We start from the raw sequence: 14,013 nt of genomic DNA, 5'->3' as shown, positions 1-14,013 counted from the left end.
GGAAGGAAACGTTATGAGTCGCGACTCTACATTTAAACCCCGATACTTAGTCAGTATGTGCAATATACCATGTAAGCTTCATGCAAAATGTAAATTATCGAATCGATATCTGACAAAAGCTCGTAAATTATCGTTTTGAATTTAATGGCGGTCTGCTATATATGCGTTATTGCGTTTACTATCTATGCGTATGCCGGAGAAGTCCAGCTTGCATATTGTATTTTCATATTTTATAAACTTCGAAATAGTACTTTTTCCTTACGAAAAAAGAAACTATCGATATATCTCAGCCATCGATGGCTTTGCAGCCCAAATTTGAACAGCTCTTGTCCGTTTGTAGTTAATCCGTTAAACTATGAAGATATACGAAGCAGATTATGCTGCGAAGTTCAATGGGCCCACCAGGCTGGGAGCTAATAGAGACCACACTGGAGGAGCTGGGGCAAAAAATGCGAGAGGGTAAGTAAGCCAACGTACGATTCGCCGGCTGCGCAGTTCTATGAAGAGAGATAAAGGGAGGGAGTTATGAAAAATGCGAAACATTGATGTTTATTTATAGCCGAAACGGAACCGCGTGGAACCTATGGCCCCGTATTCAAGATCCACAACCAGAAGACGCGCTACATCTACGACCTGTTCTATCGCCGTGAGGCCATTAATTGGGAGCTTAACGAGTACTGCCTGCGGGAGAAGATCGCCGACAGCAATCTGATCGCCAAGTGAAGAAGTGCTGCCTGCGCTGCTCACAGAGGCGCGTCACCAACTTTGCCACCAACTGTATATGTCGGGTGCCCAAATCTTACCTCGAGGAGGGCCCGCGGCTGCTTGGCAAATGCCATCAGCCCTACCACCTGTAGAGTTTAGTGTAAAATTGTATTTTAAGCGAATGTTGTGGCAGGATTTGCGTAGGCTGTAAAAAAAAATGATTTTAGACATGAGGGCTGATCCGATGGCCAATATACCCACAGATGGACAGGGACACCGCCCACTCAAAGAGCGAGAGAGAGAGAGAGCGAAACGTAAATTTTGACGATTTTGTAAAGGATGAGAATCTAAAACTAAACCGAGATTTGCCTGCCTCCTTCGCTGCTGTAAATTATCCAACGCAAATCCCAAATTGGGGTCACCTATCTGCTGGCCACACTCCCCCAGCCTCGCCCACAGAAATTGCATGTACATAGATTTTAATTTAATGCCTTGAACAATTTATTACTGCGTTGACATAATTCAAACTCAATGTCGTTGGGGATGTCCCCGGTGGAAGTGGAAGTGGCAGTGGCGGTGGCGGTGGCAGTTCCGTCTCCACGATGAGCACGTTGCTTTTATGGCCGTATTTATGGCTCTGGCTCTGGCTCTGGCTCTCATTCCCTCCTTCCATTTTATTTCATTCTTTTCGAGTTTGGAAATTCTCAGGCCTCAAGTGCTCGTTGGTGTTGGACATAGACATGGACATGGGACGTCGCATGGGTCGATGGGTGCTCGGGCTGTTGGGTTGGGATGGTGTTAGGCGTTTGGGGGTCCACTGGGATTTGTGCGAAAATGATTATAAATCGTTTTTTAATTATACTTGTCTGCATATTTTCTCATTTTCGCTTTCCGAAATAGAATCGTATCTCTCGAAAAACACATATTGGGCGACAGTTTTATTATTCAAATGGAATATTATTTTCCAGCACGGGGTGTGGGTCTGGGTATGGGTCCGTCTGTCGCTGACAGCCTGCCCCAACCCCGATTAGAGTAGAGATTTAAAACAAGAGAGATGGCTACAATATTTCGACGCGTCTCGACCAAGAGATACCCACTAATCAGTTTCTTGATATAGGGATAGGGATAGAGAATCTTTTACTGGTCCTACTAGGTGTAAAAATTCTCCCTTATCTGCTATGTGTCTCTGGAAGACAACAAGAACTTGATTTCTTTGGTGTCTTGGTACCTTAGATCCTTATATCTCCTAAATTCTGAAGAGCACATAGTTTTTACCATTCTTTGTGGTTTCAAGAGATGTGGAATAACATTTATAATTACCTGGTTTCTGTATCACAAAATTATATACGTAATATATGGGTTAAAGCAGACAGCCCTGGCTATGCTGCTTATCGAGAATAGAGAATGCTTGAACGAGTATGTCTATGGGAGTTTATGGACGCGACGTGTTACTGGGAAAATGATACCCCCTGGATTGGGAAACTGAAATGTCGAATTATCCACTGGCGTTAGATTAGCGTTTTCAATTAGTGCACGTGTGGGCTCTTAATTGCGGGAAGAAATTTACAAATATTTAGAAATAGTGGCAGCTCGAAAACAAAAAATTATTTCGCGGACCACGTTGATGGAGGCTTTATATAGAGGCTATAAACATGTCGCATATTTTTCAGCCGCATCTCGTACGAAATGTTTATAAGTAGTTTCCTTTCTATCATACAATGTTTTTTAAAGAGAACAATCCTTACCATGTTTGGCATGGTGTGACACTTGAAATTCGCTAATATCATCTGTGTTGGAGCTGGACAGCTGTTGGATAGGGGATAAAGAACCCACAAGAGAGGGTCTTAGATGGTGAAAGCCACTATATTACTTGCTCGCCACCCAAATTTATCATTGATCTTATATTTTAAGACTCCATATGGAACAGGCAGGAACAGGTACTAAAAAGTAAACAGAAAAGAAAGTAATACAGAAATCAGGATTAGAAACAGAGAACTAAGTGTTAAAGACATGATGGAACCATACACGGAGGGACAGCTACATAGATGAAGGATGAACAAATAGGCCATTTGTGGGGCAATCGGTGGCAGAGGGAGACGGAGTAGCAGGGGAAACTGCTGATCCATCTTTCAGCGCTTTCTTAGTAGATCTAAGGCATATTTTCAGAATTCCTTGGATATCTCGAGTGCACCCTTGAGTTTGGAAGCGAGACGTCCATTGAAAACGGGAAGCTAAGGAGGCTGTATGCCGCTTTGCTACTGCCTTTTGCGAGCATTAAGTTCCCCCCGTCATAGGAGGCTGTGTTGTATATCCGAGGCATATAGGTTTCCAGATTACCCATTTATTTCAGTAAGGAACTACGAGTGGAACAGTAAACATATCTGTTTTAAGAGTGCTGCTGATTTTTTCTAAGCTTTCATCGCATATATTTTTGAGCTTTGTGCAATTTTCTGATACTTTAGACTGACATATGAATTCGTACACCAAAGACAACATATCCAAGTGAGTAATCTGTGGTTCCGGGCTTATGGCAGCGACTCTCCCACTCTCTTGCAGCATTCAGAATGTTGAGTTGATGGCCCAACTGTTGGCGGAATCGGGAACACCCTTGTGCTATGAGGCGATCTTGGACAAGATGGAGAAGCTCAAGGGGTGGCCTTTGTCAAATAAGGACCGTCGCGAAACTATGGCCACGCTGGAGGCGGGACAAAGGCTGGGGTATCTCCAGCTTCAAGGCGAACACTATATTGTCAAGTCCCTGACCCCTTCATCTGGCGGCAGTAGTCCAGCCAGAGGCCGACCTGTGAGCCGACGCGATAGCCAAAACCGGTGCCCGGCTCCAACCAGAAGCCGATCTCCAAGCCGGCGCAATCCTATACCTTCCAACACCATCGATACCGAGACGGACGGCAAAAAGGATTTCTTGAAATCGAAATGTAATACAATGTAGTGATTTTCAAACTAAATTCCATTAGACAATATAATCAAACAATATAAAACATGAAAATGTAAACTTTGTTGACAATTTTATTTGTGGGATTGAAGCAGGCAGGGCTGTTCTTTAGAGTAAAACATATGTACGCATGGATGGATTACCAATTAAATGGATGGAGTGAAGGATTTAAACTGCTGGGTAGATATGATAGATCGTAGGAAGATGGAAATATGTAGAAATAAGCAACAAAGAGCGTAAAATCCACAACATTTCTTATCAAAAACGCTAGCACTCTATTTACATTCGAATTGAGATAATTACAATTATGAGGAATAAGGGATAGCCGAACATATACTCGTATGTAAATACAGATGATCATTCCAGAAGATCATGATCCAGACGATGTACTCAATATACTCGTACGAATACAACCTCCCAAATCTGTGCTACGTTTTTTGTACTTCACCACCTTCTGCAGCTTTCCCATAATATTAATAGTAATGGCTCTTGTTAGACATTGCATATTTTTGCTTGCTACCCTATGGGGCATGTTTTTTAAAGGAGAAAACATTCAGATCAATAAAAGTATCTTCTCTTACCTTTATTCTTTTAGCAAAGATATTTTTTTTTTTGTTAATATAAAATATCTACAGATATTACTCGTCTGTTACAGGCTTCCCCATATAATCGGGAGTCTATGTGTATGCAGTCTACAGTCTCTTCTACAAAGCCCAGGTTTCGCGCTGATCGTTGACTTTAAATCTTTCAATCATAAATTGGTATCCAGAAGGATTTCCATAGCCTAGATTTATGTGAGTGCTGGCCTGCTCGGGCACGGGTTTAACCCCGATCCCCTTTTACCCGGGCTGGCGCACCTCATTTTTTTTTGGGATTCGTCGAGGGCTGTTAATTTAATTATACAACGGGCGGTGATCTGTGCCAGAGGATTATCTGGGCCCCGCAACAAGCCGCAACATGTCCGCTAATTTCTCACTGAATTATGGCTACCTACCCAAATATGTACCCGAGGGGCCAGAGGTTGCCAATTCCAGGTAGCCTTATCGACGACTGATTGGCTCTTATCGCTCATCGGTAGATTATCCCTACACTGTGGGTGTTTCTGCATGTGTTGACCTTGGACCTTATCATGCGCGTGTATCCGTTAGGCACATTTATACCACCATTCCAATATGTATATCTATCGAGTGTCGGACACTTATCTCTGTATATACAGTGCCAGACATAACTTACTTGCAGCTTTTCCATTGCGATTCCATAGCTCTAAAAAATGCATATATTAACATTTATTAGTTGCCACAGAACCATATTTTGTATTTGAATGCGTGTCATCTGCAAATTAAATTCCGACATAATTTCTTTATTATTTTGTAGAATAGGTACAGATTGTACCTACTGGGTCGCCTTCCCTAAACGGATATAACATAAATACTTTGTATCCATGTTCTGGACATCGTTTGACAATGTGGTACACATATAAAATGGATACCTGTCTGCAGTTCCTTAAGGATATTTGCAGCTTCGGACGCTAATCCCTTTGTTTACATCTTCGGTGAGGGACCAATCCCTGGACAGGTAGGGAAGGGGTACGCGAAGGCAAACAAGATCATAAAAGTTGCAGTTGTCGGTTGGGTGGCGATCATTCATGAACAGACCTGCAGCGGTGGCCCAGTGCCACCCAATGCCGATTTCGAGCTACCTGTTTTCTATAAAAGCGAGGCGTGAAGGGACGAGGGGCAGCACAAGCCTTGCACACTTCGAGGAGAGCACACATCACACCCGAACACGCCATGGAACAGAGCCATCTCTATCTGCATAAATTCTACGCCCAGATCAGTCCAGGGCCCCTCATAGTCAGCGCCCCTGGCCTTCATCCGCAGAGCAGACCGGCAACGCAGCAACCCGAGCACATTGACGAGCTGGTGGCTCTGGAGCTGCAGCACCTGAAGACGCACTACGCCGACGAGGAGCAAAGATATGTGGACCAGATGCTGCTCGCGAACCCCATTGTGGTGGAGCGACGGGCCCAACCTAGGCCGGAGACGACAGCGTCCGGCGCACCATCCCCGACAGAGGCATCCAGAACAGTACCAGTGCCAACACCCTCGCCCAGAGCCACATCCGCAGCCGCTCCAATGGCCAGCAGTCGCCACGACACCCAGCGGCAGAGGGCCGAGTCCTGCCGCAAGTCGCGCTACAACAACAAGATCAAGAAGGCCAAGCTGCGCTTCCGTCACAAGTTCGTCAGCAGCCAGCTGACGGAGAGCGCCGGAGTGCTGGACCACATGCGGGAGGTGATTGCCCAGGCGGAGGCGGAGCTGCTGGCGCGGGGCTTCAATCTGGGAGCCCTGGAACGCATGCGCAGGAACTTCGGCGTGGATCGGTGCATGACAGCGGCCATGGACCAGTGATTGATTGAATGAATGATTATTCTCTTAGTCTTAGTTCTTAGACACATTTTTTTTCTTGTTGATTTTTCGATATTAAGCGTATTATTATTGGTATTTAAAAACAATTCAAAATATTGTAAATAAACATGTTCAGCGAAATATTATGGTGTCTTTCATCCTCCCTTGGCGTAGAATCCTTTCGAGGAATACAGCATTTGGAGTGCCATTCTTCCCACATCGGGAAGGTGGAGTAATCGAAAGTTATCGATGAATCGATGAAGTGTCCGGAAGGGCTTGACGATTTGGGACGTCCAGTGTCTTGGATATTGGATACAGTGTACAAATGAATATCTACCTTTAAAAATACCTTTATATTTTTAGAGATACTTGCTCGTGTTCGCCATTCTCCATACGAATTCGACAGACAAACAATTTTGAGTTCATTATGGATATTTTCACTTTGCATTTAACGCTTCGGCAACCCTTGGGGTTTTTTTTTTTGTGAATTCCAGCTGAAGGTAATCCCATTGCCATGCCATTCGGCTTGGTTAAGTTCAGTTCATTTGATCCGACATGATTGCACTCTGGTTTCTTATTTTCTTTATGTTTTTCGCTTGCGAGCAATTTGCGTTGCCAAAAGAAGTAAATGCAATGGAAGTAATGGCTTTGGGAGGGCGGAGTGGCTGTGGATTGTGAATGGGACTGTGGCTGCTGCTCGGTTCTGCCATTTGGTGATGGGGCTTCAAGCCAAGGATATTGGTGGGAAATAAAGAGCCACTAGCTTATCGCAAAACTGTGCTGCATCCGCTGGAAATTTAAAATGCATTCCCTTGCAGAATAGCGTTGGCGCTTTTGTTAATTCACATACATATATTTAACAGGCAAGAAGTTGGGGGCAAACGGGTTATCTCCAACCAGCCGACAAAGGTACGGACAGAAAGTTTTGTCGGTGGGGGGTCGGATTAAAGGCAAATCGAAAGAGGGCTGAATGAACCCATAGAATGCGTTTTGCCACAATGGCCAATCGAACTTTGCTACGGGATGCCTGGTTCGAGCTGATTTTCACGTGCCAGGTTACAAATGGTTTCATTCCCTTCTGGATGCCTCCGGTTCCACACAACGGCCGCCTCATAATAATAAATGAGCCAACCGTTTTCACTCCTCACTCTCTCTCACTCGCTCTCCTGTCTGTCTCTGTCTTTGAGGAAAGCCGGAAAAACTTCAATTTGATTTTATCGCCGGACCATAAAAGCTGGCCACGCCCATTGAGCTCAGCTCGTTTTGTGTTGAATGCAGTTCGGTCCAAGATGGCGATGGGCGCGGCCAGGGACGGACTGCCACGGAACGCACACGCACGAAAAACATTTACGAACCATCCATATTCTGTCGTCTGTCGATCTCTGAGACTTTAAGAGCAATACCCATGAAGAAAAGACCACCGGATTGGTGGAATATGACAGCTGGAATGATGAAAATAAAGCGGGGGGGGCAAAACAGGCAGGCCTCCGTATGCACTTATCACATGAGTCACATACAGCCACATGCCAAATGCCCATCTCTAGTCTGGTAGCAAATGAGACAAATGGCGGACCGGGTAGACCTCAAGATGAAGAAGGAGAAAGAGCAAATGGAGTGGCGCATCAGTTTCCATTGTCTCGGCAACGCACCTGCCGTGGAGTGATAAAAACTTGCCATTGTCCGTGAAGGGGAGCACAGGAGGAGGCACACCAGCGAGTCCTGCCATTCACTGCACGTTCCTAATGCGATGAATTGCTTTTTCAATTTTCCAATTTATTTTTCATTTTCAAAACTACTCACAGACCAGACACACCAGGTACACGGGCACGCACAGCGCGGATCGAGCGGGCGTTGGTGAGAGTAGAACTTTATTGATGGCTGTTTTTGTTACTCTTGTCAGCGGGCAGTAGTGGCAGACGTGACCACTCACAGATTTCCTTGTACATTCTCGTACATACATACATACAGACATATGTAGATATGCATGTGAATATAGGGAAAGAGGCGAAGGTGACTTTTTTTTTCTAGCGAAAACAAAGACAAAAAATGTTGGACCCGCCATAGCGTCTAGTAGTTACAGTAGTTACTACTAAGCATACAAATGGGAATAGTGAATGAGCTTTTTCTCTTTAATAGGCCCGATTTATTGTTATATGAAGAGCGACGTATGCGTATGTGCATGCATATGTACATATGAATATTGTGTGCGCATGTGTAAGCACGACCGATGAAGAGCAATGTGATCCGATGGCTACGAAGATCAGCTCGAGCGAAGCGCGCGAACTAACTAAAGAGAGAGCTAGAGCAAATCGTGGCTGCGGCTGAGCCGAGCACGAGCTATGGAGATAGAGAGCAAAGAATGGCTTAACGAAACGAACGGCCGCTGCCGTGCGTAAGCATATGTACATATGTACATATCTATGCCGTAACAATGATTCATACAGTGGACAGTGCAAATAGCGAGCAATAAAATAGTATGGATTTACTTTAGGCTGCACCACTGGCTATCATTTATGATATTTATGCTGCTTGACCCGACAGTCATACAATACAATAAAAGAACTTGTATGTCCTCTGATCTAACAATTCCGCTGGACAAGACAATCTACAGCCGCAGGGCGGGTTGTGGCGCTGGGGAGGGGCTGGGGGAAAACGAATGCGAGTCGAGCACTTTCCGTTTTCGTTGGCCTTTTTGCTGGGATTTCCGCGTTCAAACAAGTTGATTTAGCAATGAATGGTCAAAACTGAATGCGAACCTGGGAAAAGGGACAACAAAAGCAGCAGAAGTTATGGGGGAGTGGTAGCCGCCCACAGGCAGGAAAACAGACATAAGCCCCCTGTGTGGTGGGTGTCGCCCTGCGATGTTTGCTCAGGAGCTGCGACGGGACCTGCGATAGAGCTGACACAACGAGTCTCTAATTACGCGCAAGCAAACAAACAAAATTGCAGGTGTCAAAACAAGGAGCAGGCACGGCACAGGACATTAACAGGAGGAACGGAGGACTTCCTGAGTCATTTGTGATATCAAAGCCAAGACGAATGGCAGTCCCAATCTTGCTGCTCCTACTGCTTCTACTGCTGCTGCCGCTGCTCTCCGCGGGAAGCGCTTCCATCGGAGTGGAGCTGAGCCAATTGGATGATTTAATGGCGGTGCCCACGAGGGACCTGCCTCGGGTGCAGCTGTGGCTGCGCCTGGGTCATCAGCACGGGGATGCCGCCAATGTCTATGTCCAGTGGCTGCTGCATCGCTCCCAGGTGCCCTTGATCGTTCTGGGCTACGAGGCGGATCAGGACCAGTGGCTGGACGATCGCTTTGGTCGGGAGAATCTGGCTCTGGTCATGACTCTGGCGGACCTCATCTCGAACCGGGGTGCAGCCGGCCCCAGCCAGCGGGCCGGGGTCTTTCTCTACGTACTGGCCGATCAGAGTGAGGGACTCACGGTGCGGGAGCAGGGCCAGCTGGAGGAGAGCTGTCGACAGCTGTGGACGCGCCACAAGATCTACAACCGGTACATCCTCTCGCTGGAAGGGATCTGGATATACGATCCCTTCCGGCGCAGTGGACAGGCCTTTGGTCGCCTGGTCCCCTACACGGGCCATGAGCCGCTGTCCAAGTACCTCTTCCACGACATGGGCGGCTATCCGCTACGCGTGCAAATGTTCAAGTCCGTCTACACCCGGCCGGAGGTGGACCCGAATACGGGTTTACTGGTCAGTGTCACAGGCGTCGACTTCTCCGTGGCGCAGATACTGCAGGAGAAACTCAACTTTACCCTGCTGCTGCAGCAGCCAGATAAGAACTACTTTGGGTAGGTCATAAATCTGTGTTGCAATCGAATGTCCCATCGAATGATTCTCTTCTGCAGCGAACGCAGTGCAAATGGCAGCTACAACGGAGCCATCGGTTCGATCATCCAGGATGGCTTGGACATCTGCCTGACGGGATTCTTCGTGAAGGACTACCTGGTGCAGCAGTACATGGACTTCACGGTGGCCGTCTACGACGATGAGCTGTGCATCTACGTGCCCAAGGCGCATCGCATACCCCAGTCCATACTGCCCATCTTTGCGGTCGGCTACGACATCTGGCTGGGCTTCATCCTGTCCGCCTTTGGCTGTGGCTTGATCTGGCTTCTGCTGCGCCTGATCAACCTGCGCCTGGGGATTGTCAAGCTGCGGGATCGGCAGCTGTACAAGCAGGCGCTGGGCATAATGGTGGACACGTGGGTGGTGTGGGTGCGCGTGAATCTGGCGAGGCTGCCCGCGAGCTATGCGGAGCGGATATTCATTGGATCGCTGTGCCTGGTTAGCGTGATCTTCGGGGCCATATTCGAGTCGAGCCTGGCCACGGTGTACATCCATCCGCTGTACTACAAGGACATCAACACCATGCAGGAGCTGGACGACAGTGGTCTGAAGGTGATCTACAAGTACAGCTCCATGGCGGATGATCTTTTCTTCAGCGAGACTTCGCCGCTCTTTGCCAGCCTCAACAAGAAGCTAACCTGGAACCGCGACCTGCATGCGGACGTCATTGACGATGTGGCCCGGAACGGGGGCAAGGCCGGTGTCTCTCGCTATACCTCCCTCATGCTGGAGTCCTCCCACTTCATGCTGCTGCGCCGTATCTGGGTGGTGCCGGAGTGCCCCAAGTACTACACCATCTCCTATGTGATGCCGCGCGACTCGCCCTGGGAGGACGCCATCAATGCCCTCCTTCTGCGCCTCCTCAACGCCGGCCTCATCGTTAAGTGGATCGCGGACGAGAAGTCCCGCGTCGACATCCAGATGCGCGCCCGCACCCTAGAGGCCAACGCTGAGGCCGACCTCGCGCGCGTCCTCACCATCGGTGACCTCCAGTTGGCCTTCTATGTCGTCCTCGGTGGCAACCTGCTTGCCCTTCTCGGCTTCCTGCTGGAGCACCTCTGGCGCAGAGTCTTCCAGGGGGTCGCCTCTCCACCTGTGGGCAAGTGAAGCAGCCACGACATGTTTTGGGTTGGGTGCCTTTATTGGCTTTTACTCCAGCCAAATCAACAAATTCCATGTGTAAAAGGGACGGCCATATTTTCTTTGATCAGGAAAGTCTTTAGCAACTGAGGTATTCCATCCTGCGGCAATAGAAACCACTTGATAGTAGACCATTTCGGAATACTTATTTCAGTTTTATGAATAGCCTTGATGGAGCACTCCCAAAGGCCTCTGGAGTTATTCCCTTGAGAATAAACAGCATTTGGAAAACGTGCAGCGTCATCTCCTTTTCAACCACTGAATAGCGCGAAAATTGTTGACCGAACTTCGGCGAACAATTCATTTTGGAAGGTTTCCCTGCAACGTTTGCAAATTTCATTTTCCAAAGGCCAGCGGCCAAATGGAGGCAGCAATTAAGGCACACACACGCGCCCTGAAGTGGGGGGCACATGGGCTTATATAATTTAGCCAAGTTAACAATGATACGCACCAGCAGCGATTGCTATTCTGGCCAACAGCAGTCGCCGGGGCTGCGTCAAATCGAATTGGCAGCCTCCAAAATGCAGTTGGCAATTCAAGGTTCTCATTACAAATGCAAAGGGACTAAGGACAGTGGCGACTGGCTAAAGTAGACAGTCGAATGTGCTCCAGGAATATACCTTCTTTCCCCGAAAGACAGTTTCAAATGGTTACACCTGCAAGGCGTTTGAAAGACTCGTATTTATTCCCTGTATTTCCATGATATAAGATATTCAACTCCTATATTATATCGTACATTTGTATGCCCTTGCAGAGAGTGCTGGCCAGCTCTACTGTGCGCATCTCCAGTGTGTTCGCCCCACTCGCTCACAAATGCATCAATCGGTCACATCCAATATGTGTTTATTTGGCATTTCAGTTTCTGCACACGAAATGACAATTAAACAGCCGCAAACAGCGACACCAGCCGGCAACAACGGCGGCCTTTAAAGCAGAGCCCAGGGAAACAGTTCATTTAAGCATTCAAATCCGGAAGGGGCGAATGAGTTGCCACACGCGGCACACAACGACAGATGAAACACAGCAGATAGACTATTTACGGGGCTCAGGGCTGAATGTCTTGGGCTCACAGAAGGTCGATATTTTGGCTGTATCCTGGAGCTATGCGACAAGGGACTCTAGCTCGAGAATACCGGAATACCATTCGATTCTTTAAATATAGCTTTTATTTCTTTTGTGGGACCAAAGAAATTATCAAAATTATCAGAGTCGAAGTACATTTATCTTTTGCCTAAAAGAACATGTAAATTTGAACAGCTTCTGCCACAAAAAAAAAGGGGAAAAGGTACCCCGCTGAGGTGCTGGTTCTGATCTTGGCCGTTCTCTGTCTTGAGTCAAGTTTGGGGGTTCTTACACTCAGATGGTCTGATCATGTCCCGACCAATTGAGATATGCCTGTATTCTGGTAGTGATACGTTTCCCGATGCCGCTTAGGGGGAGGCGGAGGTCCGTCTTGTCCGCGTTGATACCAAATCCTTCTCCTTCCGCCCACTTATATATGTTTGTATCTTCGTGAGTGTGTGGGTCTATTATGGAGCTGAGGGTTGGATTTCTGGCAGTCAGTTGCACGGTTGCACGGTTGTACGTGACGAGAATGCCAATGAAGTGGCCGGTGAGTTTTCCTGATTTAAATATCGCCAGCACTTCTCCTTCTTTCTGGCGCTGTGGTGGAACAAATGCCAGTTTGATGATCTCGTTAATGGGAAATGAAAAATCACGTAGCTTTCCCTCGTGGCCGGTAGTTTGGTTCAGCGACCGATCGGACAAGTTATGGGTTACTCAATGGTTTTGGATTGACTTTCGGTTTCGAGTCCATGAATTTTAATGAGCCATGACTAAATGGGTTTATAGACCCATCGATTTGTGTAGTCCATGCCTTCACTGACTAAACGACAGAGATTGGGTCCTTGCGGAAGAGATTCCGGCACAGTTTGAGATCTCCTCTCCTACAGAAACGATCGAGACCCACGGAGTAGAGATGGTATCCCACTCTAGCTGCTGCTGCTGCTTCCGCATCTGGCTGTCGGCGCATCACCGAATCGTTGGAATTCCAAAGACTGTAGGAGCCAAAAATAAACCAAATGGGAATAAAGTGGGAAATGGAAAAAAAAAGCCAAATTACCAAATGGAAACCGGCGCGCGCGCTCATTGAGAAACATCCAACATTTTTGGTTTATTTCCAAATCATAACTTTTGTTTATCTTTAGCTGGTTCTGGTCTGATATCTGGCCCAGTGCCGGTGCCCGATGCTAAGCCAGCTGCTGCTGCTTCTTCTGGTTCTTCTCCTCTCCAGAGATGGACAATCCGAATGATTCGTGCGTGTGCCCGTGCAGAGCAGGCAAAGATCAGATCAGAGCAGATCAAAGCAGATAGTACTAGAGATATGTTATATCTATATTTATGAGTCTTTTCTAGTTGGTAATTTCAGCTCAGATGGACATACGGATATGGCTGAATCGTTAATCTTGTTTGTGCCGATTTTGGAATGAAGCTCTTTACCCTGCCTCGAAGATCCGGCCCGTGGCCATCTCTAGTGGGGTTTCCGACTGTGCTTCGACTGTGCGCCGCTGCCTCGGGCGCTGCTTCTGCACACTGCCTCTGTCCGCGACCGCGTTCGGTGTCGTCGTCGCTGCAGCAACAGCCAAGAGCCAAGAGCCAGAAGAGAATTTTAGCCGATCTTTTACGTTTTTTCCACTCGCGCCGGCTAAGTGTATTTATTTTTAATAACAATTTTATTTCATTTGGCTCCATAATTCCCGTGGTCGCGCGTGTGCGTCTGTCAGTGGGCTTTGGCACTGCCGTCCAAAAATCTGATTAGGAATATTACGATTTCGTTCAGTTGGCCAGCGATCGGTTGGCAGAGAGCGCCGCGTGACGAAGGAAATTTCAGTCTGTCTCCAGTCTCCACAGCTCCTTGGAAAGGAGCTTCCCCCAGCAAGG

At 47.5% G+C, this 14,013-nt stretch overlaps 4 protein-coding genes across 4 annotated transcripts; all 4 read left to right on the top strand.

Annotated features, from left to right (window-relative positions):
* The first annotated feature begins 392 nt into the window (after window positions 1-392).
* On the top strand, window positions 393-879 carry LOC108152494 (protein BUD31 homolog). Its single transcript, XM_033396075.1, is given in 3 exon segments — window positions 393-459; window positions 554-718; window positions 721-879. Coding segments are annotated over 3 exon segments (369 nt in total). The 3' UTR covers window positions 858-879.
* A 2,147-nt stretch (window positions 880-3,026) lies between these two features.
* Window positions 3,027-3,717, top strand: LOC108158217. Its single transcript, XM_017290446.2, has 2 exons — window positions 3,027-3,207; window positions 3,262-3,717. The coding sequence occupies exons 1-2, from the start codon at window positions 3,176-3,178 to the stop codon at window positions 3,653-3,655; spliced, it is 426 nt and encodes a 141-aa protein (XP_017145935.1). The 5' UTR covers window positions 3,027-3,175; the 3' UTR covers window positions 3,656-3,717.
* A 1,569-nt stretch (window positions 3,718-5,286) lies between these two features.
* Window positions 5,287-6,207, top strand: LOC108158207 (protein sisterless A). Its single transcript, XM_017290433.2, has one exon. It carries the CDS (start codon window positions 5,449-5,451, stop codon window positions 6,067-6,069), a length of 621 nt encoding a protein of 206 aa, XP_017145922.1. The 5' UTR covers window positions 5,287-5,448; the 3' UTR covers window positions 6,070-6,207.
* Window positions 6,208-6,323: 116 nt separating this feature from the next.
* Window positions 6,324-11,040, top strand: LOC108152566. Its single transcript, XM_033396067.1, has 4 exons — window positions 6,324-6,383; window positions 6,473-6,519; window positions 9,195-9,875; window positions 9,933-11,040. The coding sequence occupies exons 1-4, from the start codon at window positions 6,324-6,326 to the stop codon at window positions 11,038-11,040; spliced, it is 1,896 nt and encodes a 631-aa protein (XP_033251958.1).
* The last annotated feature ends 2,973 nt before the right edge of the window (window positions 11,041-14,013 follow it).

This window comes from Drosophila miranda, chromosome XL, assembly GCF_003369915.1.
Source record: "Drosophila miranda strain MSH22 chromosome XL, D.miranda_PacBio2.1, whole genome shotgun sequence".
Taxonomy (NCBI): Eukaryota; Metazoa; Arthropoda; class Insecta; order Diptera; family Drosophilidae; genus Drosophila; species Drosophila miranda.
The sequence above is the reverse complement of the archived record's forward strand: the minus strand, read 5'-3'. Positions and strand labels throughout refer to the sequence as shown.

Coding starts and splice junctions, on each gene's coding strand:
- LOC108158217 (XM_017290446.2), top strand. CDS start 3,176: ATGAATTCGTACACCAAAGACAACATATCCAA. Junction 3,208..3,261: donor ACCAAAGACAACATATCCAA/GTGAGTAATCTG, acceptor ACTCTCTTGCAG/CATTCAGAATGTTGAGTTGA.
- LOC108158207 (XM_017290433.2), top strand. CDS start 5,449: ATGGAACAGAGCCATCTCTATCTGCATAAATTCTACGCCCAGATCAGT.
- LOC108152566 (XM_033396067.1), top strand. CDS start 6,324: ATGAAGTGTCCGGAAGGGCTTGACGATTTGGGACGTCCAGTGTCTTGG. Junction 6,384..6,472: donor TGTCTTGGATATTGGATACA/GTGTACAAATGA, acceptor CGAATTCGACAG/ACAAACAATTTTGAGTTCAT. Junction 6,520..9,194: donor ATTTTCACTTTGCATTTAAC/GCTTCGGCAACC, acceptor AGTGGAGCTGAG/CCAATTGGATGATTTAATGG.